This window comes from Heterodontus francisci, chromosome 1 (genome assembly GCF_036365525.1).
Source record: "Heterodontus francisci isolate sHetFra1 chromosome 1, sHetFra1.hap1, whole genome shotgun sequence".
NCBI classification, from domain to species: Eukaryota; Metazoa; Chordata; class Chondrichthyes; order Heterodontiformes; family Heterodontidae; genus Heterodontus; species Heterodontus francisci.
Window position 1 is genome coordinate 265,283,219 of NC_090371.1, and position 26,228 is coordinate 265,309,446.

The following is a 26,228-nucleotide window of genomic DNA, read 5'->3' on the forward strand; positions in this document are numbered from 1 at the left end:
TCAGCACCTTGCTGTATGGCTGTGAAACATGGGCAACTTAGAGCTACCAGGAAAAGCTCAATAATTTTCATCTTTGCTGTCTGCGGTGCATTATGGGCATATCCTGCCAGGACAAAATCACAGATGCAGCCGTCCTCTCAAAGGCAGAGCTTCCAAGAGTATTGGCACTAAACAAACAGAGGTGGCTTTGGTGGATCAGACACGTCTGCAGGATGGTATATGGTGGCGTATCCAAGGACCTTCTGTATGGTGAGGTAGCCGGGGCCTGTGCAGTGCCCAAAGCTCCGCTTCAAGGATGCTTGCAAGCGTGACATGAAGGCCCTAAATGTCGACCATCGCACTTGGGAGTCACTAGTTGACACAAGAGGGAAATGGCGACAGGTCCTGTGGACTGGTATACACTACCACAATGACCAGTTGCTACAGCAGTTTGGCAACAGGTGCCAACACCGAAAACAACAATTCACAGCATCACCTGGCAGCTTCACATGCAGCTTGTGGCAGAACCTGCTTCTCAAGGATTGGCCTTCACAGCCTGCAACAAAGGTGCACCACCCCCCTTAAATGGATCGTTTCCTGCGTGTCCATTATCTTTCATAGATTGAAGGATGTCAACCAACTGGGCACCACACTTTAGGAGGGATGTTAAGACCTTGGAGAGGATGCAGCAGAGAATAGTACAAGGGTTGAGGGACTTCAGTTATGTGGCAAAGAACAAAGAAAATTACAGCACAGGAACAGGCCCTTCGGCCCTCCAAGCCTGCGCCGATCCAGATCCTCTATCTAAACATGACGCCTATTTTCTAAGGGTCTGTATCTCTTTACTTCCTGCCCATTCATGTATCTGTCTAGATAACATCTTAAAAGACGCTATCGTGCCCGCGTCTACCACCTCCGCTGGCAACGCGTTCCAGGCACCCACCACCCTCTGCGTAAAGAACTTTCCACGCATATCCCCCCTAAACTTTTCCCCTTTCACTTTGAACTCGTGACCCCTAGTAATTGAATCCCCCACTCTGGGAAAAAGCTTCTTGCTATCCAACCTGTCTATACCTCTCATGATTTTGTACACCTCAATCAGGTCCCCCCTCAACCTCCGTCTTTCTAATGAAAATAATCTTAATCTACTCAACCTCTCTTCATAGCTAGCACCCTCCATACCAGGCAACATCCTGGTGAACCTCCTCTGCACCCTCTCCAAAGCATCCACATCCTTTTGGTAATGTGGCGACCAGAACTGCACGCAGTATTCCAAATGTGGCCGAACCAAAGTCCTATACAACTGTAACATGACCTGCCAACTCTTGTACTCAATACCCCGTCCGATGAAGGAAAGCATGCCGTATGCCTTCTTGACCACTCTATTGACCTGCGTTGCCACCTTCAGGGAACAATGGACCTGAACACCCAAATCTCTCTGGACATCAATTTTCCCCAGGACTTTTCCATTTACTGTATAGTTCACTCTTGAATTGGATCTTCCAAAATGCATCACCTCGCATTTGCCCTGATTGAACTCCATCTGCCATTTCTCTGCCCAACTCTCCAGTCTATCTATATTCTGCTGTATTCTGAGAGTCCCCTTCACTATCTGCTACTCCACCAACCTTAGTGTCGTCTGCAAACTTGCTAATCAGACCACCGATACTTTCCTCCAAATCATTCATGTATATCACAAACAACAGTGGTCCCAGCACGGATCTCTGTGGAACACCACTGGTCACACGTCTCCATTTTGAGAAACTCCCTTCCACTGCTACTCTCTGTCTCCTGTTGCCCAGCCAGTTCTTTATCCATCTAGCTAGTACACCTTGGACCCCATGCGCCTTCACTTTCTCCATCAGCCTACCATGGGGAACCTTATCAAACGCCTTACTGAAGTCCATGTATATGACATCTACAGCCCTTCCCTCATCAATCAACTTTGTCACTTCCTCAAAGAATTCTATTAAGTTGGTAAGACATGACCTTCCCTGCACAAAACCATGTTGCCCATCACTGATAAGCCCAATTTCTTCCAAATGGGAATAGATCCTATCCCTCAGTAACTTCTCCAGCAGCTTCCCTACCACTGACATCAGGCTCACCGGTCTATAATTACCTGGATTATCCCCGCTACCCTTCTTAAGCAAGGGGACAACATTAGCAATTCTCCAGTCCTCCGGGACCTCACCCGTGTTTAAGGATGCTGCCCATATTGCCTCACTGTGAGTCCATCCGCAGCTCCAGAGCCGTCATGCGGTCTAACGAGAGCTGCAACTGGACACACTTCCTGCACGTGAAGGAGTCAGGGACATCAGCCGTGTCCCTGAGCTCCCACATTGAGCAAGAGGAGCATGACACTGGTCTGAGATCTCCTGCCATTTTTAATCTTAAGCTTAAGACTAGAGAAGTTGGAATTGTTCTCCTTAGAGAATAAGTGGGTGTCAAAATAATGAGGGGTTTTGATAGAGCAGGTAGATTTGTAACCAGAAGGCACAGATTTAAGATAACTGTGTAAAAGCAAAGCAGAGATGAGCGGGAAAAAATAGTGCATTATGACGACCTGGAATGCACTGCCTGAAAGGATGGCGGAAGCAGATTCAATAGTAACTTTCTAAAATGATTTGGATAAATACTTAAACAGGAAAAATAATGGGGAACAGCAAGGAAATGGGGTTAATTAGATTGTTCTTTCAAAGAGCTGACACAGGCACAATGTGACGAACGGCCTCCCTCTGCACTGAGATTGTTTGATTCTCTTCTTTCCCATTCCTTTCCTGTGCCTTTTCCACCATTAAAAAAAATGACCAACTTACTGATACCCTCAGACTACTGAAACTACTATATGTGTTGAGCAATTTACTTTTGAGCAGTCTACCCCTTGTTTTTAATGCATAAATGAATCAGAGTCGTTACAGCACAGGAGGAGGCCATTCAGCCCATTCTGTCTGCACTGGCTCTCCGAATGAGCAATTCAGCTAAAGCCATTCCTGCACATTCTTCCTTTTCAGCTAACAGTCTAATTCCCTTTTGAATGCCTTTTCCTAATGTCACTTTTGCTTCTTTTGCCAATTACTTTAAATCTGTGCCTTCTCAATCCTTCCACGAGTGGGAACGGTTTTTCCCTATCCACTCTATCCAGACTCCTCATGATTTTAAATACCTCTATCAAATCTCCTCTTAGCCTTCTCTTCTCCAAGAAAGCAGTCCCAACTTCTCCAATCTATCTTCATAACTGAAGTTCCTCATTCTTGTGAATCCTTTCTGCACTCTCTCCAATGCTTTCACATCTTTCCGAAAGTGCAGTGCCCAGAACTGGACGGAATACTCCAGCTGACGCCGAACTAGTGTCTTATACAAGTTCAACATAAACTCTTTCCTCTTGTGCTCTATGCCCCTATTAATAAAGCCTAATAATTAGTAATAAATATTCCCTCCTTCACTTTACACTTTCAAAATATCACTGCAATGGGAGGAATAATCACTTGTTGTCAATTCTTCTAGAACAGCTGTAATGTGCAGAGCTGTGTTCTAAAGCTAAATCGCTGCCTATTTCCACCTGCCCCCACTCTCTGCACCCACCCCCCCCACCCTAAACATGATTTTTTTGATCATCCACAAGAGTCAAACATTTGTTACCTCCTTTAATTCCGCCCCCAACAGTTGACTCCACTCCCCTCCTCTTCTTTTGAAAATGTTGATTCTTTTACACAGTACACTTCCACAAGCATAGAATGAGGCTGCAGTCCAGCAACGCCTCATCCAAGTAGCCATGCTCCCTATATGAGGTTCGGCAATGAGTGTCGACAGGCTTTTCAATTGTGGTGCAGCGAAAGGCCAGAACAGACAAGCCGAATTCGGATCCTGTCGTCACCGATGTTCATACATCTGCACTCATGCAAGCATCGTTCGACGATGATAAGAAGCAGGAGCTGTTTGATTTACTCCTCGATAGCCATGGGGTACTGAAGCCAATCGTATTGCCCTTTAGCCACTCCAGCCGAGAGCAGCCAAAACCAAAGATCAGGATCAAAACCTGGGAACTTCACTGTATAGTTCAGCTAATCACAAGATAAATTAACTGTCATCTAAAAATGCTGTGCTTATTTAATAGTCTTTACTCAAAGAAGTATTGGAAGATGTAAATGTAGTTCCCTCCCTCTGTACTTTTTATAGAAGTCTAAAGACTTGTTAGTACTGCAGATTGGACCTCTTTCCATTTATGGCATTCGGTGTCGGCATCAAGCACTCCCGGATAAGAGCCAGATGCAGATGAAAGCTCCTTCTAATCTGCCGCAGAGTCCCTCAGCTCCAACTTCAGAACCCCCACCACTGCACCAGTGTGACAATTTTTCCAGTTGCCACAATATTCAACCTGGGCTGTCTCTGAGTGAGATTGTCAGCGAAATGTTGAATTTAGGAACATTCTGCATTGTTGGCCCATGTCTACTAGGAACTGCCTCAACACTGCCAAAATTCACTTCGCAAAGACCCGTTAAAGTACACAGAGAAGACTTTTATCCTTTAAATCTTAAGGTGCTCTTTAAAAAAGGTTAAAAAAGTTACATCGCCATGCAACATGTTATTAATTCCTCAGACACTAACACTGCTTTTTTTCAACACTGATCTATGCATCCATAGCCAGATTATTAACCTAAATCAAAGCACTTTTCATGTTTTTAATCAATATATCATGTTATTTGCAAGTATTTGGAATGTAAAATATTTGAAAAACCAGGTTTTCAATGATAGGAGAAAATTTTAGAAATCAACCCATATAGGAAGTGCCTAGAAGCCAACCTTGTCCAACAAACAAGATACCCAAGCACAGTCTTTATCTCAACATCAACACTGTTTTATTGGAAAGCAAAACAAAGGGAGCATTTTATTACTTTAAGTGTTTCAAAGCTGAACCATATTCATCCTGCTAGAGTAACAAACCAGGCTTGCATAAAAATGGCCACTGAGTTAACCTTTGGCCAGAAGCTGGGTTGTTAATTAAGATGATTTTGTGTACACAGCTGGAGTGCCAATACAAGTCACAAATTTAAAAGAAGTATTTTCCATCAAGGGCAACAGGCCAAACAAGATTGTGACTTAAAATGTGACTGAAAAGTAATAATTGACTCCAATCGATAGTGCACTATACTGAGGAATAGAGGATGACAGCTTGATCAAAAGGCTTTGTCTTGTATTCTCTCTTTCTGATTTATCCTCTATTCCCTGCTATAATAGATCTAGAATGGGGAACGAACCAGAGCAGCAAAGAGAAGTAAAAGTATGGGCAATAGTGCCCAAAATATAATACAGTCTAGGACATAATCATGATAAAGGCCAGGGTAATAAATTGGAGATAAGAGATACTGAGGTGTTGAGAATAGAACTTGGCAAAGTAAAATGGACAACAGTTTTGGAACACAATTTGAGACTTTTAAAACTATGTTCAACAGAGCTCGGGAAAAGTATATTCCGAGAGAGGCACTATTACAAATATTTAATATTTAGGTAGAAAACGTTGCAATGCCAGAGGACTTTATACCTATATTTAAAAAGAGAAATAGAACATATGCAGGGAACAATAGACCAGTAGGAAAAATAATGGAATCCCTATTAAAGGAGAATATAGAAACCAAAAGTACAAAAGTGAATAGTCAACTTGGATTTCAAAAGGGAAAATCTTATTTGACCAAACTCATTGAATTCTTTGAAGAGTAAACAAGGGTAATGCAGTAGATGTAATAAGTCTAGATTTCCAAAAGGCTTTGAAGTAAGATACAACATAACAGATTAATGAATAAGGTCAGAGCTTGCAAAGTCAGGGAATAAGTTGCAGAATGGATAGGTAGTTGGCTGCAAGACAGAAAGTAGACAGTAGAAGTAAGGGTAGCCACTCAGAGTGACAGAAGGTGAAAAGTGGGATCCCAAAATTATCCGTGCTGGGACCCACTGTGGTTCACAATCTATATTAATAATTTAGACTTCGGAAGCAAAAACATTATTTCTAAATTTGCAGACAACAGTAAATTGGGAGGGATAGTCAACACTGAGGAACACTGCTACAAATTACAAGACAACATTAATAAACTTGCATATAATTAGCAAATTTGATGCAGATAAGTGTGCGGTATTACATTTTGGTAAGAAAAATAAGGAGGTCAGATATTACTTGGAAAACAGAATCTAAATGGGGTAGAGGAACAAAGGGATCTGGGACTCCAAATACACAAATCATTAAACATTATGATGCATGTCAGTAAGGCCATAACCAAAGCAAACCAAGCACTGGGGTTTATTTCTGGAGGAATAGAATTAAAAAGTAGAGAAGTTATACTCAACATGTATCAAACCTTGGTTACACCACACTTGCAGTACTGTGTACAGCTCTGGTCGGCATGTTATAAAAAGGATATAGGGGCACCGGAGAGGACACCAGAACTGCAAGGTTATGCTCATCAGGAAAGGATGATCAAGCTGGGTCTCTTTTCTCTCGAAAAGACATGGCTAAGGTGGTGACCTAATAGAGGTCTTTAGAATTATGAAAGCTTTTGATAGAGTAGACACGGAGAGAGTGTTGCCACTTGTAAGGAAGAACAAAACTAGAGGCCACCAATATAAGATAGTCCCAAGGAATTAAGTAGGGAATTCAGAAGAAATTTCTTTACCCAGAGAGTGGTGAGCAAATGGAACTCGCTACCACAGAGAGAGGTTTAGGTGAATCTGGACTTGATTTTAGGTAACAAAGCTGGGCAGATGGAAGGACTGGCAGTGGGAGAGCATTCTGGTGGTAGTGATCATAATTCAGTTAGTTTTAACATAATTATGGAAAAAGACAGCAATAGAACAGGACTTAAAGTTTAAATTGGGGTAAGGCCAATTTTACTATGTTGAGAACGACGGAGGTGGAGAGGCAACATGATAGAGGTTTACAAAGTTATCAGCGGCATGGACAGAGTGGATAGTCAGAAGCTTTTTCCCAGGGAGGAAGAGTCAGTTACTAGGGGACATAGGTTTAAGGTGCGAGGGGCAAAGTTTGGAGGGGATGTGCGAGGCAAGTTTTTTTTACACAGAGGGTGGTGAGTGCCTGAAACTTGCTGCCAGGGGAGGTGGTGGAAGCAGATGCGATAGCGACGTTTAAGAGACATCTTGACATACATGAATAGGAAGGGAATAGAGGGATATGGGCCCCGGAAGTGCAGAAGGTGTTAGTTTAGGCAGGCATCAAGATCGGCGCAGGCTTGGAGGGCCGAATGGCCTGTTCCTGTGCTGTACTGTTCTTTGTTCTTTGAGAAGTGGTTTAGCAAAAGTGGACTGGAAAGAGCTACTTGAAGGTAAATCAGTGCCAGAACAGTGGGAGGCATTCAAAGGAGAGATTCAGGGGGTTCAGAATAAACATGTTCCCACAAAGAAAAAAGGTGGAATGGCCAAATCTAGAGCCCCCTGGATGTCAAGGAGCTTACAGGGGATGATAAGGCAGAAAAGGAAGGCTTATGTCAGACATCGAGGACTCAATACTACAGAAAGCTGAGAGGAGTATAGAAAGTGGAGGGGTGAAATCAAAAAGGAAATTAGGAAAGCAAAGAGAGGGCATGAAAGAATACTCGCAAGCAAAATCAAGATGTTTTATCAATACATTAAGAGTAGGGTCCATAAAAGACTAAAAAGGTAACCTAGGTGTGGAGGTGCAAGATGTGGGTATGGTTTTTAATGACTACTTTGTGTCTGTCTTCATAAAAGATAGGAACGATGCAGATATTGTAATTACGGAGGAGGAACGTGAAGTATTGGATGTGATAAGCATAGGGAGAGAGAAAGTATTAAAGGGATTAGCATCCTTGAAAGTGAATAAGTCACCAGGGCTGGATGAAATGTACCCCAGGCTGTTAAAAGAAACCAGAGAGGAAATAGCAGAAGGTCTGGCCATCATTTTCCAATTTTCACTAGCTACAGGTGTGGTGCCGGAGGATTGGAGGTCTGCTAACGTTGTACCTTTCTTTAAAAGGGGAGCAAGGGATAGACTGAATAATTACAGGCCAGTCAGTCTAACCTCAGTAGTGAGCAAATTATTGGAATCAATTCTGATAGACAGGATAAACTGTCACTTAGAAAGGCATGGATTAATCAAGGATAGTCAGCATGGATGCGTAAAGGGAAGGTAGTGTCTGACTAACTTGATTTAATTTTTTGAGGAAGAACCAAGGATTAATGTGGGTAGTGCAGTTGCAGTGGTCTACATGATTTCAGCAAGACTTTTGACATGGTCCCACATAGCAGACTGGTTTAAAAAAAAGCCCATGGGATCCAGGGAAATGTAGAAAGTTGCATACAAAACTGGCAGGAAACAAAGGGTGATTATTGATGGGTGGTTTTGCGACTGGAAGGTTATTTCAGTGAGGTTCTGCAGGGCTCAGTACTAGGTCCCCTGCTTTTAGTGGTATATATTATCGATTTGGATATGTTTGCAGACGACACAAAAATTGGCCACATGGTTAATAGCGAGGAGGATAGCTGCAGACTGCAGGAAGATAGCAATGGACTGTTCAGGTGGGCAGAAAAGTGGCAAATAGAATTTAACCCAGAAAAATGTGAGGTGATGCATTTGGGGAGGTCAAACAAGGCAAAGGAATGCAAAATAAAGGGAAGGATACTGAGAGGTGTAGAGGAAGTGAAGGACCTTGGAGTGAATGTCCACAGATTCCTGAAGGTAGCAGGACAGGTTGATAAGGTGGTTAAGAAGGCATATGAAATCCTTTCCTTTATTAGCTGAGTCATAGAATATAAGGGTAGGGAGATTATGCTGGAACTGTATAAAACATTAGTTAAGCCACAACATTAGTACTGTGTGCAGTTCTGGTCACCTCATTACAGAAAGGATGTAATTGCACTGGAGAGGGTACAGAGGAGATTTACGAGGATGTTGCGAGGCCTGGAAAAATGCAACTATGAGGGAAGATTGGATAGTCTGAGATTGTTCTCTTTGGAACGGAGGAGGCTGAGGGGAGATTTGATTGAGATGTACAAAATGTGAGGGGCCTGGATAGAGTGGATGAGAAGGGCCTAATTACCTTAGCATAGATTTAAAGTGATTGGTAGAAGGATTATAAGGGAGATGAGGAAATATTTTTTCACCCAAAGGGTGGTGGGTATCTGGAATTCACTGCCTGAAAGGGCAGTAGAGGCTGAAACCCTCAGCTCATTTAAAAGGTGCCTGGATGTGCACCTGAAGTGGCATAACCTGCAGGGCTATGGACCAAATGCTGGCAAGTGGCATTGGGCTGGGTGGCTCCCTTTTTCTTTTCAGCCGCGCAGACACGATGGGCCAAGTGGTCTCTTTCTGTGCTTTAAACTTTCTACGATTCTATGAATCGTATGGATACGTTTAAGGGGAAGCTAAATAAGTATACGGGAGAAGGGAATAGAGGGATTTGCTAATACAGCTAGATAAGGAAGGATGCAAGGAGGCTCAAGTAGAACATAAACACTGGCATGGCCTGTTTCTGTAATGTACATTCTATGTAGATGTGTTAAACTATGCACATCAAATAAGCATCTATACTTTGCTCACTAGATGCTGACAGTAACACTAACATTGCATGAAGCATGTAAGGTCCCAGGTTCAATGTTTAGTTTGCAGAGAATTAGCCAACCTCAGCTTGATTAGCAGTATTGGTATGGGCACTGCAAATTGCTTCAGTACTCTGGTTTAGGCCAGTTTCCTTCCTAATCACTGTTTAATGCTGGAAATACACGTATGGATGTCAAACAATGACAAGATCGGGTTTGGGTGTGATGACGTCCCCCACTCATTGTCTAGGCGCATACATTAAGATGGCATCAGCCAATATTCATTCTAACATTTTTAATTTGTTAATATGAAGAGAATTTAACTGAAGTAGGTGGACAATAGGAACTGGTTTAATAAAATGTCTATAAAACACTTCTGGATTTTAGTCAACTAATCCATAACTTTGTCAATGATTGATTCAGCCGATAGCCATCACATAGAGTTTAATTATTTCTGCTTATCTCCAGTTTCAATGCTAAACAGCTTTTTCCTCATTTAATGAGATTTTTTTTTTTACCTCTTACTAATTTGTATGCAGACGTTTTATGACGTGACACAGTTACTTGAAAAATTGCTGTAAAATAATTGTGTGATTTTGTTCCAAACCTGTATGCAGGCTCCAGTCTTCTCAGTACATAGGCTGCACACTAATGCCCATCTGCTGGCAGGGACATGTGAGACCTTTGTTATGGGCTCCATCTTTTCTGGGCAGCCTATGCTAACCTAAAAGAAACAAGCAAAAGTTTTGTAAAACAAACCAGACGCATTTTCTTTCTTTAGAAGTCACAGGTAAGGATCACTGCAAGCGCAATACAATGAATTCACAGGTGCAGAACACACCGGCTTCATCTCAATATCAATACTGCTTCATTGGACAGCAAAACAATTTATTTATTTAAGAGTTCCAAATCTGAGCCAAATCTCCAGAAGATAAAATTTAATAAAATTTCATCTTGGTTTCAGCTTGCAAATATAATTCTGAATATAGTCCAGTTGGAATTTCACATGATAAATGTATAAATGCGTCACCAAGTCTATGACACTCAAGGAACATGGCTACCACCATTCTTCTGGTCGGTGGTTTTAAAGGCAATACTTGCTTCTACTCAGGCTTGTCCTTTAATCATAAAGAAGCATTTTACAAATAATGAAGAGTTAGCATATATTTATTTTAGAAAAAGAAACTCGCTTTATATTTTTTTTTAAAGCATTAAGTACTAAGAAGAACATTTCAAGATACAGGAAGGCTACCTGGCTCCAGTCCTATTTTGTGCACCCTCTCCAATTGTAAAATGGCTGGAGATGGTACCTCCAAATGCTCAGACTTAGATTCTGTCTATAAGCATAAAAGAGGCTAAGTTGCTGTCGTGCAAACTGTGAGAAGAACTTTAAAAGTACCACTGCAGCCATGGGGAGTGGAGAAGAAAGAGAGCCAGGTTTCAATCTCTGTTATACCATCCGGAAGATGCTGGTTGGAGGCTGGGAGTTTCTCTACAGAAAGAAGGGAAACAGGGCAGCATCTTAACCCAGGCCACTTTTGAACGCTTCGGTTGGTTACCCAGTAGCACCAGTACAGACAGTGGGCACATGCCGGGGGACTGGTGCATAGAGGAAAACGGAAGAGTAGTTTTGGGGTAAACAAAATTACTCCTGCACATACTGAAGATACTATATGTGTGGCATTTTGACTGTTTATATATATGTCATTGACACTGTTGCAAATATTTCCTGTTCTCCAGAAAGCACTGACAGTACTTGTCCTACTGAAAGCCCACTAATGTGCAGTACATGGGCACTGCAGATAATTCACCAAAAAATGTGGTTCCAAGTTCACCTACCTCTAAAATCACGAATGACCTCAACAGCTTTTGGTCAACCATCTAATCAGACCATGCTCTACTAATAAAATTACCTTATAACAACTTGATCCTATAAAGTAACAAGCTTCACTATGACAGCCACAGATATTTGAATTAAAAGCTATGGTAAACTTTACCACAAGGAAAAGGAACAAAAGATTGACAGCTTTGGGAGAACTTTGTTGCCAAGTCCTTGTTCTTACTTTTCTCTCCTTTCCTTCTTTAGATTCTCTCCAGGTAAATATTTCCCTATTGGGCAGATTAGGGACATGCTCCAACGCACTAGCAATGACACTCTATAGTCAGGCTCAAAGGAGTAGACACGGTTACTGGGTGACTGGTCCTCCAAATGTACCTCAGTCCTCCCCAATGTGGCTTAGTCTCGAAGTCTGGCATCCACCTCTCTTTCCAGCACTACCCTTTCCAAAAGCTGCGTTAAATCTGGATTTCACTAAATGGGGAATTTCAAACCAATCCGCAGCCTAACATGCCTTCACGGCATTGCAAGCTGGTTGCTCCAGTGAGGATTTAGCTTTATTAATACCTTCATGAATGCCTGGATGGTCTGAGGAAATTCTGGGCCAAAACATATATGGATTCCCTTCACCCAGGACAGCTAGACTATATTTATTAGTTTATAATGATACAAAGAAACAGGAACAATTCACTTCCTTTCAGGCTGTCACAGTGATTGGTATTTCTGAAACAAACAACCATTGAAGACCCATCACACTTTTAATTGAGGTCGAAGGTTACCATGAAAATAAAAAGCTCTTTCTTATATTATTTTATTCATGCTATAAGCCAAATGGAACTTTTAATGGTGAACATGACAACATCCAACACGTTTAAATGTAAAACCCCAGAAGTCTTCACAAGTTAAAAACTATTGGACCACTCCTTCCAAACACTCAATATCTTTTAAAAACTCTCAGGCATTGCAAAAGTGATAATCTTATTTTTATTTCAAAACCATAACTTTAATTGTGTTTATTTTAATACTTCATCATCACAGCACTGTTTTTTGGGGAAAGAGAGACAGCGTACCAATGGAATCCAACAAGGACAATGATGAACACAATAAATTGTTTTGTGCCTTACCTCAGGGATCCATAAAGCACAACTAACGTGAACCCACTTTGTCCCACTGCGGGTAGGCTTCATCGCTCCACCTTTCTTGGGGCAAAGCAAACATTTGGGCTGGACACCAAGTGCACAAGTCCGACATAACCAGCTGCCTTCCGGAACCTTCAGAATTCCATAACAAGCCTGTAATAAATACGCAAAGCTATACAAAATACACACGGGAAATGTCATATTCTGCCAAAAGTTCAGACCTCCATTATTTAAAATTATGACTCCTGGATTACACCCAATTAGATATATATTGCATGAAAGATAGAAGTTACCACCATTTTTAAACATGTCTCTATGTGTATGTAGTTCATCAGGGGACATTTGGCAATTGCTCATTGCAATTGGTATGCACTTATAAGCCTATGAAATTCTTCCCAATCCATTTCTGCAACTTTATACTGAACCACAGGAGAACGCATCCAATTCCCTTGGCTGAAGGATCCATTGTGTTAGATCAACTCCCAGTTCTGATCACCAGCTACCGACCCTCATTTAATGTCTCTCAGCAATCTATTTTGAGACCACCAAATAAAATGAACATATTGTTCTGCAGTTCTGAAAATAGCTCCTCTATTTTTGTTTTGTCCAACAGACGCATGTATACAAACACACAACTATATATAGCCTCACAACAAATATTATAACTGTTACCTCTGACAGTAAAATACTATAAGCGAATGTGAGCAATACTGTTTTTGTGACACAGCAATAAAGCACACTATTACTGGTGTCTAATTATGTCAAAGGTTACACAGAGTGACTCTAGTGTGGAACTGCCTCATTCTAGAATAACTAATAGCTTTGCGATAAACAGCCCAACATAAACTGGGAATACCCAAGTGGAAAAGACTTACAATGCATGAATGCATCCTAGCTCAGTGAGACAGGGAGGCTAAGACAGACAGCTCTTTTCTACTCTTGGTTCCAGTGAGTGGGCCAAACAGGCAGGGAATAGGCATTGCAGAACTATTTGGGGATGGTAACCATAGCGCAATAACTTTTAATTTGATTTGGGAAATGGCTCAGGAAGGTAACCAAACTCTAGTAGATAACATCAGGTGGGCAAACTACAGGGATATGAGGGAAAAACTCTGGAACAGACAAGGGGAATGCACTATTCAAAAAAAAATCTTGAGGATAAATTAGACATTCTTCAACAACATTAGAAGTGACATGCAGGACAAATAGATACAAATAGGAAGCAAAGACAGATCAAATAAGCATTTTCTGAAATGGACCAATCAATCAGACGGTTAAAAAATTACAAAGCTTATGGGAAAAGGGACAGGCTAACCATTATTTCAATAGCAACATTATGGAGAAGGAGCGCAAAAAGGGGATTGGGGTCAGCAAGAGGAAAATGGAAAGAGATACAACAGATGCAAAAAATACTGGTTAATTCTAGAATCCTATGGACCCAGCAGGGCACTATAGTCATAGGGACTGCAGGTTGCAGATAGGTTCCAATGGTGTACCCTTTATTCTCTGACTCACTCTCCTTGGGAATATAGGATCAGCAGTAGTCCATCAGACCCTCTAGCCTGTTTTACCACTCAATTAGATTGTATCTTAACTCCATTCATCCACTTTGGTTCTGTAACCCTCAATACCCTTGCCTAACAAAAATCCATCAGTCTCAGTTTTGTAAATTTCAGTTGACCTAGTCTCTATAGCTTGTTTGGGGAGCAATTTTCAGATTTCCACTATCCCTTGTGTGAATTTCAGAATCACAGAATCATAGAATGGTTACAGCACAGGAGGCCTTTCAGCTTGTGGAGTCCATGCTGGCTCTCTGCAAGAACAATTCAGCTAGTCCACTCCTCTGCCCTTTTGCTGTATCCCTCCACATTTTTAATTTCCAGTTATCCAGTTCCCTTTTGAATTTGCCACCATCACCCTCTCAGTCAGTGCATTCCAGATCCTACCCACTCGAGAAAACATCTGTTTACGCAACATGTCACCTTTGATTCTTTTGCCAATCACGTTAAATCTGGTTCTCAATCTCCATCAAAGGGAACAGTTTTTCTCTATCTACCCTGTTTAGACCCCTCATCATTTTGAACACCTCGATCAAATCTTCTCTGAACCTTCTCTCGGGAGAACAACTCCAGCTTCTCCAATCAATCCATGTAACTGAAGTCCATCATCCTTGGGACCATTCTTGTGAGCCTTTTCTACACCCTCTCGAATGCCTTCACATCTTTCCTAAAAGCGTGGTGTCCAGAATTGGACACCATACCCCAGTTGAGGTCGAACCAGTGTTTTATAGAAGTTCATTATAACTTGTTGCTTTTGTAATCTCTGCCTCAATTTATAAAGCCCAGGATCCTGTACGCCTTTTTAACCACTTCCTCAACCCGCCCTCTCTTCAACAATTTGTACACATAAACTCCCAGGTCTCTCTGTTCCTGCACCCCACCCCACCTTTAGAATTGTACCCTTTATTTTACCTGTTCTTCCTACCAAATTGTATCGTTTCACATTTCTCAGCATTAAATTTCATCTGCCACATATCAGCCCATTCTACCAGCCTATGTCCACTTGAAGTCCATCACTACCCTCCTCACAGTACACAAAACTTTGAAGTTTTGGGTCATCTGCAAATTTTAAAAGTCTGCCCTGAACACCCAAGTCTCAGTCATTATTAGATATCAAGAAAATTAGTGATCCTAGTACTGACTCCTGGGGAACACCACTACATACCTTCCTCCAGTCCGAAAAGCAACCGTTTACCACTACTCTGTGTCTCCTGTCACTCAGTCAGTTTCGTATTCATGCTGTCACTGTCCCTTTTATTCTATGGGCCTCAACTGTGCAGACAATTCTATTATATGTCACTTTATCAAACAGCTTTTGGAAGTCCATATACACCACAACAACTGTATTACCCTCATCAATCCTCTCTGTTACCACATCGAAAAACTCAACCAAGTTCGTTAGACACAATTTACCTTGAACAAGTCTGTACTGGCATTCCCTAAATAATCCACCCTTGTTCAAGTGACCTTTTAATTTTGTCCCGCATTATCTTTTCTAAAAGCTTTCCGATCACCGAAGTTAAACTGACTAGCGTGTAGTTGCTGAGTTTATCCTTACACCCTCTTTTGAACAAGGGTGTAACATTTGCAATTCTCCAGCCACCCCACCTCCACCCCTGTATCTAAGGAGGATTGGAAAATTACAGCCAGTATCTCGCGATTTCTGCTCTTATATCCTTCAACATTCTCAAGTGTATCCCATCCGGTCCTGCTGACTTATCAACTTTAAGTACAGCCAGCTTTCTCATACCTTCTCTTTATCAACGTTTAGCCCATTTAGTATCTCAATTACTTCCTCTTTCACTAAGACTTTGGCAGCATCTTCTTCCTTGGTAAAGACAGATGTAAAGAACTCAGTTCGTACCTCAGCCATGTTCTCTGTCTCCATGCTTAGGTCTGTTTTTTGGTTCCTAATCGCACCCCCCCCCCCCTCAACTACTCTTTTACTATTTATATGACTATACAAGACTTTTGGATTCCCCTTTACATTAGCTGTAGTCTCTTCATACTCTCTGTTTGCCTCTCATTTCCTTTTTCAGTTCCCCTCTAAACTTTCTATAGTCAGCCTGATTTTCACTTGTATTGTCCACCTGACATCTGACATACACCTTTTTCTGCTTCATTTTACTCTCTATCTCTTTTGTCATCCAAGGAGCTCTGGCAAGGCTGCCCTACCTTGTGGGAATGTACCTCGACGGTACCCAAAACCTCTCATTCCATTCCTCCGTTACTAACATCATCACTGAACAGCATAGCTCTAATTTTAAGGTTCTACCCCCTTGACCTGGTCTCTCCCACCAGAGCAAATAGCTTCTATCTACTCTATCAAGTCCTCTAATCGCCATAAACACCTCATATATTCAAATGAATACAAGCCTTGCTGGGATCATGGAATTACCCCTCAAACAGCAAACCATTCCTCCAACATATGAGATCCAAATGGGTGGTAAAATTCCAAGCAAAGATTTATTACCACAAATGGTGAGATCTGGAGAGCCTCAGATATTGTTCTCACGCCTTCATCTCCCTTCCAGAATCATGAGAGATACATCTGAGATTAGGGCCAGGCCTGAAGGTCAGGATTTTGGGACCGGGAGCAGCAGCATTCAGGATGGTGATTATGCACAAGTGCAAATGCAAATATTTAGGGTTGGCTTTCTCGAGATTGTCCTTATCCAATATGGTTGACGGTGCACTTCCCATTGAAAGAATATACATGCTTCCTGCCCACCATTTTGAGGTTTTAGAAGGCTGCAAAGCACCTGAAAACCACGCACTATGCAGCTTAATTTAACCCCCATACTGTGTATGCTCCAGGACAGTGATGTTAACGAAGTAGAGGTTCTATTTGGACTGTTGATAAGGTGGAGGCTCCAGCTAGGCTGAAGAGACTGCAAACTAATAAATCACTAGGAATTTATGAATTACATCCCAAATTTCTTTGAATGGCAAAGATTTGTAATGCAATGCTGATCATTTTGAAAGGAATCAATAAAATATCCATTGTCCTTCAAAGGAGCAATAAATTGATTGGCTTGATTTTAAAGACTGTTGTGGCGTCAGGCCAAACAAATGGTCTGCACCTCTCATGCTGTCGATACAATTAGACTGATGGATGAAGCAAATTTTAAACAGATTTGCCCTTCAAAAGTTCAAAATCACCTGTCCACAAAAAATTTCACTCAACCTATCCATCTTCTCCACCTATCATCCCATCCCAGTGGCCCTTTCCTCACTGTCATGCTGGAACATATCACTGTCACCCACCTCCATGCCCATCTCTCCCAAAATTCCATTCAAATCCCTCCAAGACAGATTTCCACCTTCATCACAGCTTTCAGAGTCACAAATGACATTCTCTGAGACAGATGGCATGGTGCTTTGTTCCTTCTCATCCTATTCAATCGCTCCATAGCATTCAATATAGTTGACCAGGGTATCCAACTCCAACAGATGGCACATTAGGGCGGCACAGTGGTTAGCACTGCAGCCTCACAGCTCCAGGGACCCGGGTTCGATTCTGGGTACTGCCTGTGTGGAGTTTGCAAGTTCTCCCTGTGTCTGCGTGGGTTTTCTCCGGGTGCTCCGGTTTCCTCCCACAAGCCAAAAGACTTGCAGGTTGGTAGGTAAATTGACCATTATAAATTGTCACTAGTATAGGTAGGTGGTAGGGAAGTATAGGGACAGGTGGGGATGTTTGGTAGGAATATGGGATTAGTGTAGGATTAGTATAAATGGGGGGTTGATGGTCGGCACAGACTCGGTGGGCCGAAGGGCCTGTTTCAGTGCTGTATCTCTAATCTAATCTAATCTAACAGCTCCTCTCTGTCACCCAGCTCTACTGATTGTCCTTGCATGGTCGCATTCCAACCCATCCGAACACAGAGCATGTCCAGCATTGGAATCACTTCCATCCCCTGTAGCATTACATCCCCTAGGGTTCCTAAGAATGTATTTGTTGGCTCTCTCCTCTTCTTTAGCTAACTGATGGAGTTAGATGAAAGGACTGGGAGAAGGCTCGTGTCATAAACATTGGCATGGACCTGTTGGGCTGAATGGCCTGTTTCTGTGCTGTAATTATTGTGCAATGCTTTGTAATAGATGTTATTCCTCAGTGACTCGATCTGCAAACACATCACCTTTCACATGTACACTACTGATACCCACCTTTACCACTCACCACCTCTCAACTGCCTCTGTGCTCTGAGACTGCTCAACATCAAGTCTTAGATGAGCTTTTACTCCCCCCAGTTCAGTATCAGGAAATACCCACGTCATTGATTTTGGCCGTTGACAACAAACTTTGCTCCTTTGTTACTGACTCCAACCCCTTCCCTAACCACTCCCCTAGATTGAACTAGACCGTTCATAATCCTAGCACCCTGTTCAAATAAATCCAAATATTATCCATCAACAAGATCGCTTTCTTCCACCTCCGCAATACTACCCGCCATCACCATACCTTAGCCATAGAAAAATAGGAGCAGGAATAGGCCATTTGGCCCTTCGAGCCTAGTTCGCCATTCAATACGATCATGGCTGATCATCCAAACTCAGTACCCTGTTCCCACTTTCTCCCTGTATCCCTTGAGCCCTATAGCCCCAAGAACTATATCTAACTCTTTCTTGAATATATTTAATGATATGGCCTCAACTGCTTTCCATGGTAGAGAATCCACAGGTTTACCACTCTCTGGGATAAAAAATCCCTCCTCATCTCAGTCCTAAATGGCTTACCCCTTATCATTAGACTGTGACCCCTGGTCCTGGACTCCCCCGTATCCTTCCTGCATCTAGTCTGTCCAGTCCTGTTAGAATTTTGTACATTTCTATGAGATCCCCTCTCATTCTTCCAAACTTTAGCGAATACAAGCCTAATCGACCCAATTTCTCTTCATAAGTCAGTCCTGCCATCACAGGAATCAGTCTGGTGACCTTCACTGCACTCCCTCTATAGCAAGAACATCCTTCCTCAGGTAAGGGGACCAAAACTGCTCACAATACTCCAGATGTGGTCTCACCAAGGCTTTGCATAATTGCAGCAAGATATCCTGATTTCCTGTACTCGAATCCTCTCGCTATGAAGGCCAACACACCATTTGCCTTCTTAACTGCCTGCTGTGCCTGCATGCTTACTTTCAGCAACTGGTGCATAAGGACACCCAGGTCTTGCTGCACCTCCCCCTTTCCCAATCTATTGCTGTTCAGATAATACTTTGCCTTTATATTTTTGCCACCAAAGTAGATAACCTCACATTTATCCACATTATACTGCATCTGTCATGTATTTGCCCACTCATGCCATGCTTTACATACAAACATACGAATTAGCAGAAGTAGGCCATTCGGCCCCTCTAGCCTGCTCCGCCATTCAATAAGATCATGGCTGATCTGTCTGTGTCTCGAATTCCACACTCCCATCTACCCCCCAATAATCTTTGATTCCCTAGACTAATAAGAATCTATCTATCTCCACCTTAAAAATATTCAATGACCCTAACTCCACCACCTTCTAAGGCAGAGAGTTCCAAAGTCGTACAACCCTCAGAGAAAAAATTTCTCCTCATCTCTTTCCTAAAACGGCGACCCCTAATTTTAAAACAGTGTCCCCTAGTTCTGGACTCACCCACATCCACATCCACCTTGTCAAGACCATTCAGGATCTTATATACTTCAAACAAGTCTCCCCTCACTCTTCTAAACTCCAGTGAAAACAAGCCCAGTCTGTCCAACCTTTCCTCATTAGACAACCCGCTCATTCCAGATATCAATCTAGTAAACCTCCTCTGAACTGCCTCCAATGCATTTACATTCTTCCTTAAATAAGGAGACCAAAACTGCACAGTATTCGAGATGTGGTCTGACCAATGCCCTGTATAACTGAAACATAACATCCTTACTTTTGTAATAAAGGAGAGCATTCCAACTGCTTTATTACTTGCTGTACCTGTATACTAACTTTTTGTGACTCACGCACTAAAACATCTAGATCCCTCTGCACCTCGGAGTTCTGCAGTCGTTCTCTGTTTAAGTAATACTCTGCTTTTTTATTCTTTCTACCAAAGTGAACAACTTCGCATCTTCCCACATTATACTCCATCTGCCAGATTTTTGCCCACTTACTCAACCTATCTATATCGGTCTGCAATCTCCTCATGTCCTCTTCACAACATACTTTCCTACCTGTCTTTGCGTTATCTGCAAATTTAGCTACTATGCCATCGTTCCCCTCATCTAAGTCATTGATACAAATTGTAAAAAGTTGAGGCCCCAGCACAGACCCCTGCGGAACTCCACTCGTCATATCCTGCCAATCAGAAAAGGACCCATTTATGCATACTCTCTGTTTTCTGCTAGCCAGCCAATCTTCTGTCCATGCTGATATGTTACCCCATACACCATGAGCTCCTATGTTGCGTAATAACCTTTTTATAGCCTCTGGATTCGAATACTCCAATATTCTCCTGGGTTGCCTTCCATTATCTACCCTCAATAAACTCAAACTAGCCCAAATCTCTGTTGCATGTTACCTGTTCTGCACTGCCCCTTATCCATCTCCTCACTGAGCTACTTTGGCTGACCATCCGCTCATATATCACATTTAAAATTCTTGACTTCATCTATAAATCGCTCTGTGCCCTCGCCACATCATATCATGCTATTTGCTTCAGCCCGATATCTCCTTCAAAAGGCTCCATTCTTCTGAGTTCAGGCAACTGCAGAAAGCCCCACCACAGAATCAACCACTATCGGTTCTATTCTTTGGAACTATATAAACCCCTATGCCTTTAAAAACTCAGGCTTTTTTCCCTCCTCTAGTTCAATCTTCTGTCTTAGTATCAGCTTTCCATGTATCCAATTGTAAAGCTCTTTAGGACATTTTCTTATCTTAAAGACACTACAAATGCACGTTGCTGTTATTATTTTAACACAAGACTGTAGATAACAAGACAATAGCTTTTTACACAGAGGAATACCTTTCATGCTTGGCTTGATAAAATATAGCATTATGCTCAAGTTATTTGTCACAGCTTCATCTTCTAATTGAATGTACAGACTCATTCAGTAAAACAGATGATACATATGAGAAAGCAAACAATCTTACCTGATGAACGCATATGTTGCATTTGTCACAGAAAACCATTTCGTTGTCATCCTCACCATCTGGAGATTGACACACGTCACACACCACATCTTCATCATATTCAATTCCTAGACCTTCTTCTGTCTCAATGGCATGGTTCATGTTATCATAACATCTACGTTCCAGTTCTTCCATGACCCTCTCCACGGTGAACTCATCTAATTCAGTCATCCCTGACAAGTTTAGCCAAAACATTCAGCATTAATATTGTGCTAGTCTGCAGTTTACATCGGTTAATAATTTGATATTTTCTAACTACTTGCAGCTCAACAGAGGCCAGATCTCATGTTCCAAAACCGCTGACCATGAGGCAGCTACGAACTGCTTCACATTGGACATCAAATCTTTCTCTGGCACTGCATCAAGCTCATTTCAACTGGGTTAGCAGACAGGTGATGTATTTTTGTGTACAAAGTTACTCATACCCATGAGAGAATAATACAATGTTTAGTACATCTTACATGAATCATAATGGTCAGAAGATCATCGACCTTCTAAATGCATCTCAAAAACATGTTAAAGCAAAAGTCTGAGCTCTCGGTGAAATGTGTTGGGAGGACAACTTTATACAAAGGTCCAGTCTTACCCCATCTGCCACTTCAGCTGATTTGAAGTGTTTGCAAAAATTCAAGACAATTCCAGTCAGTGTACTAAGCTATAAACTATTCCATAATGTTAACAACTCTGAAGAGGTTATGTCACAAGTTACAGGTGCTTCTGGTTTCCTTCGCTCACAAGTATGACTCCTAACCTGTTCTCAATTTCAATCAAATTATCTCTCTACAATCATCCATGATTACACACAGACACAGTAACTTCATCTTCTCCCATTTCATTCTCTTCTAATGAAGACTGATTTAACCCTCCAACATGTCTTTTATATTCCAGTATTTTCAGTACTTGTGGCTTTTTGATGCACCGCACTTGTTAATACTGTGGGGTGAATTCAGAAAGCATGTGGTTTTCAAAGTCATGAATGCAGTGAGTGAAAACACCATTCCAAGGGTTTTTCTGCCTCCCAGGGCAAGGGCATCATCATTTGCTGAAGAGTTATCATTGCAACCAATCCTTAGCATAAAAGGACTATGAGCCTTTCTTCATAGCTCACTACTCAGACGCAGTGTCATCCTCACTCACCTTTGAATCTATTGAGTGTTGTTGTACAAAGGTATGTAACTTCTCTGGCATTTGCCGATTCCTGCACTCTCTCTCGGTCATTGTTGTCCACAACAAAGATCAATCCCTGTGTGTTTTGGAAGAAGTGCCTCCACAAAAGACAGATTTTATCCTGACCCCCAACATCCCACACGGTGATGCAGGTATTCCTGTACTCTACCGTCTCCACATTGAAACCAACTGTTGGAATGGTGGTAACAATTTCACCCAGCTTTAGCTTGTACAGAATTGTAGTTTTACCAGCAGCTTCAAGTCCCACCCAAAATCATAAATCTGTGCATTTCCACCTCTGGTCCATTCTCCACAGACCAGTAAACCCCACCGCCGCTGCCATTTATGGGTGACTGTACACTGTGGAAAAGCTCTAACTCTGCACTGCATTATGTGGATCCTGTTGGCTCGTGCACTGGTACAGAAAACGTTGTGAAAGTGGCAACATAAGTTGTGACGCTGCTGCCTCCTCTTCCTGCCCACTAGACTTTAAGGACCATTACACAGAATAACAGAATATACAGCACAGAAACAGGACATTCAGCCCAACCAGTCCATGCTGGCATTTATACTCAAGCCTCTTCCCATCCTTCCTCATCTAACTCGATCACCATTTCCTTCTATTCCCTTCACACTCAAATGTTTATCTAGTTTCCCCTTAAATGCATCTATAATAATCACCTCAGGTGCTCTGCGTGCTGGCAAACTCCATATTCTCACCACTCGCTGGATAAAGAGATTTCTTCTGAATTCCCTATTTGATTTCTTGGTGACTATTCTATATTGATGGTCTCGAGTTTTACTCTTCCCCCAAGTGGAAACAATCTCTGTGTCCGCCCTATCGAAAGCTTTCATAATTTTTAAGACCTCTATTAAGCCACCCCTCAGCCTTGTCTTTAAGAGAAAAGGCATCCAGGCTGTTCATCCTTTCCTGATAAGCACAACCTGTCAGTTCTGGTATCATGGTTGAAAATCTTTTTTGAACCCTCTCTAGTGCCTCTATATCCTTTTTATAATATGACAACCAAAACTGTACACAGTACTCCAAGTGCGCTCTAACCAAGGTTTAATCCTAGTTTAGCATAACTTGTCTACTTTTTAATTCTATCCCAGTAGAAATAAACCCTCGGGCTTGGTTTGCTTTTGTTATGGCCTTACTGATCTGCCTTGTAATTTGTACTGATTTGTATATTTGTACGCCCTGATGCTTTTTGCTCTTCTACTCCATTTAGATTCTTATTTTCCAAGTGATATGTGACCTTATTTTTCTAATCAAAATATATCACACTTGTATTGAACTTTATTTGCAATTACATGTCCATTCAGCAAGTTTATTAATATCTTGTAATTTGTTGCAGTCCTCCTCAGTGTTGACTATCCCTTCTAATTTGGTGTTGTCCACAAATTCTGAAATTGTCTTTTTGATTCCAAAGACAAAATTGTTAACATAAATTGTGAACAACTGTGGTCCCAGCACTGATCCTGGTGGGACCCACTTTCTACCTTCTGCCATTCTGAACAGCTACCCCTTATCCCTACTCTCTGCTTCCTGCCTTGCAGCCAGCTTGCAAGCCATTCTGCTACTTGTCCCTTGACTCCACATACTCTGACCTTATTTATTAGTCTATGGTGTGGCACCTTATCGAAGGTCTTTTGAAAATCTAAATATATTACATCTCTTGCATTACTCTGGTCTACTCTCTCTGTTACCTCCTCAAAGTATTCAATTAGGTCAGTTAAGTAAGATGAAATAAGAAAACACATTCGATATTTCCCAGATAATTCTTGGGGGGTGGAGGCGGGCCAGGGAGGCAAGGTGTGTGTTAAGGATGTCAACGGTCTTATGTCTCAACTTCTGAGATAGTGCAGGCACTCAGCCGGGGATATATCCAGCACAGTGTATTAGCACGCTGTCCATAAATCAGACTGATCAACTCTCCTCACTCTCTAATGCTGCTAGTAAACGTCCTACAACAAATGACTCTAGAAGTTTAACCTACTTGTTACTGCGTGTTAGTCAACAGCACAAAATAATACACACTGATCAACATTAAACTGATGTTAACAATTGCTGGTGCGCAATTCACACTGGTGCAGTGGGTCTTTTTAGGAAGTTAACATTTTTGCTCTGTTCACTAACCCCAGGGAAAAGTCAGCTTGAGTATAAAGCAGGCAATGACCTTTTTGTTACAAGAGAAAAGAAATATATACCCACTGCTGAAGAGTAATGGGAGCTGTATTCAGTATTTGTTCTCTGCTATAGCGTAATGTTTACCCGGTGTTAGAATTGAGATTGTTTCATGCCCCAGCACTATCAATCATCATACTGAGTACAAAAATTCACTGAATCTGTAATTTTTTTTAAAACGGAAAAAACTTCGTTATTGAACTAAAATATTGTTCCTTGAAGCAGTTAAAAACTGAAAATTTGGGGAAAAAAACTACAGTTCGTAAGATCAGTGACCAATTCCAGAATTCAGATTGGGTTGTGAACTGTCAACTTACCAGATACTACTAGGGAGCCTAATGTTTCACCCATCAGGTCTTGCAGACCTGGTGCTAAACAATTCTGAAATTTATACCCAATTAAATCTGTCTTAGAAATAATATTATGTCATTACAAATCTGTTCCATGTGTAGAAATAATCAAAAGGGGGCCCTGAACAAAAAGACATCTGAACGGAAAAGACACTTACAAGGTGCAAACTTTAAACCTCAAAACATATCTTTGGACGTTAACTCTGGCCAGCTTCCAGACTCCCTAAAATTTAATGGAAATATTTTTCCAAATTCAGTTAAGACAGTACACCAAGGCCCTATCAGGCTGTCCCAGTGGTTCAAGTACTAAAATGTCCGATGGCATTGAGTGGTAAGGAATTCTCCCAAAGTCCTGGCCAACAGTCCTCCCTCAACTAACACCAACATACACAGATCAACTGGTCATTCATCTTACTACTGCTGTATGCAAAAAGCAGGCAACATTTATCCACAAAACAACACCGACTGCACTTTGAAGTAACTCATTAGTAACGTGAAGCACATTTAGAACATTTCTGTCCTGCTGAGGTGTCTGTAGACACCAATGGACAAATAATTAGGAAAAATGACAATCTTTACAGCATTTGAAAGTACATTTTAGGAAATCTTATAATTTACCACAATTCAGAAAACACTTTAGGACTATGTAGTTTCAAGGTTTAATGTCTTAAAGCATGGTTTACCAACAGCTGCACACAGTACAACACTAAGTTCATATTTCAGTAACAGATCCTCAATTTGCACTGGAATGAATATCTTAACTTGCTCTTCCACTAAGCAACCATTCTTCACAAATGCCTATAAAGAGCCTCACCAATAAACCACCAATAGACATATTGCCCAGAGGGTATATAATCTCAAAAACAATCCAGTCTGCTACATCGTGTTGCTGCACTGATCTACACGATAGTTGTTCAAAACCAGAACTGTCACCACTGTAACAGTAATACATTAAAGTAGCAGATAGTGCTGTCACAGATCTGTAACAACCCTGGTACACACATAAAACATTAAACAATTCAAACACATAAAACAACTGGTCATCAACTCTACAGGATAGTGTGGAAGTTGCAATAGTAAAGGGGAAAAACCTCCCATGAAGTGCTAACTGCATGGGATTGGACTGCGTTTCCATGACAAGTGTTAAGATGCTTGCAACGGCCTGTAGTTTGAAAAAAAATTTCCTTTTCCCTCTTCCCGAGTCCCCTCAAACAGTCTTAAATCCCATACTAAGGGAGACAACATGGGATGCTTCTCCGACTTCCTCCCAAATTTCCATTCTTGCAAGGGCATCTGATATC

The 26,228-nt window shown here is 41.7% G+C and overlaps 1 protein-coding gene across 2 annotated transcripts in view; it reads right to left on the reverse strand.

Moving 5' to 3' along the window:
* Window positions 1-26,228, reverse strand: part of LOC137376043 (protein Jade-1-like) — a 148,926-nt gene that overhangs the window by 36,140 nt on the left and 86,558 nt on the right. For both annotated transcript variants that reach the window (XM_068044023.1, XM_068044032.1), the window contains exons 6-8: window positions 21,184-21,395; window positions 12,505-12,672; window positions 10,151-10,267 (exon numbers count right to left, since the gene is read on the reverse strand). In XM_068044023.1, coding sequence (XP_067900124.1) covers window positions 10,151-10,267; window positions 12,505-12,672; window positions 21,184-21,395 — 497 coding nt within the window. The remainder of the gene's footprint in view (window positions 1-10,150; window positions 10,268-12,504; window positions 12,673-21,183; window positions 21,396-26,228) is intronic.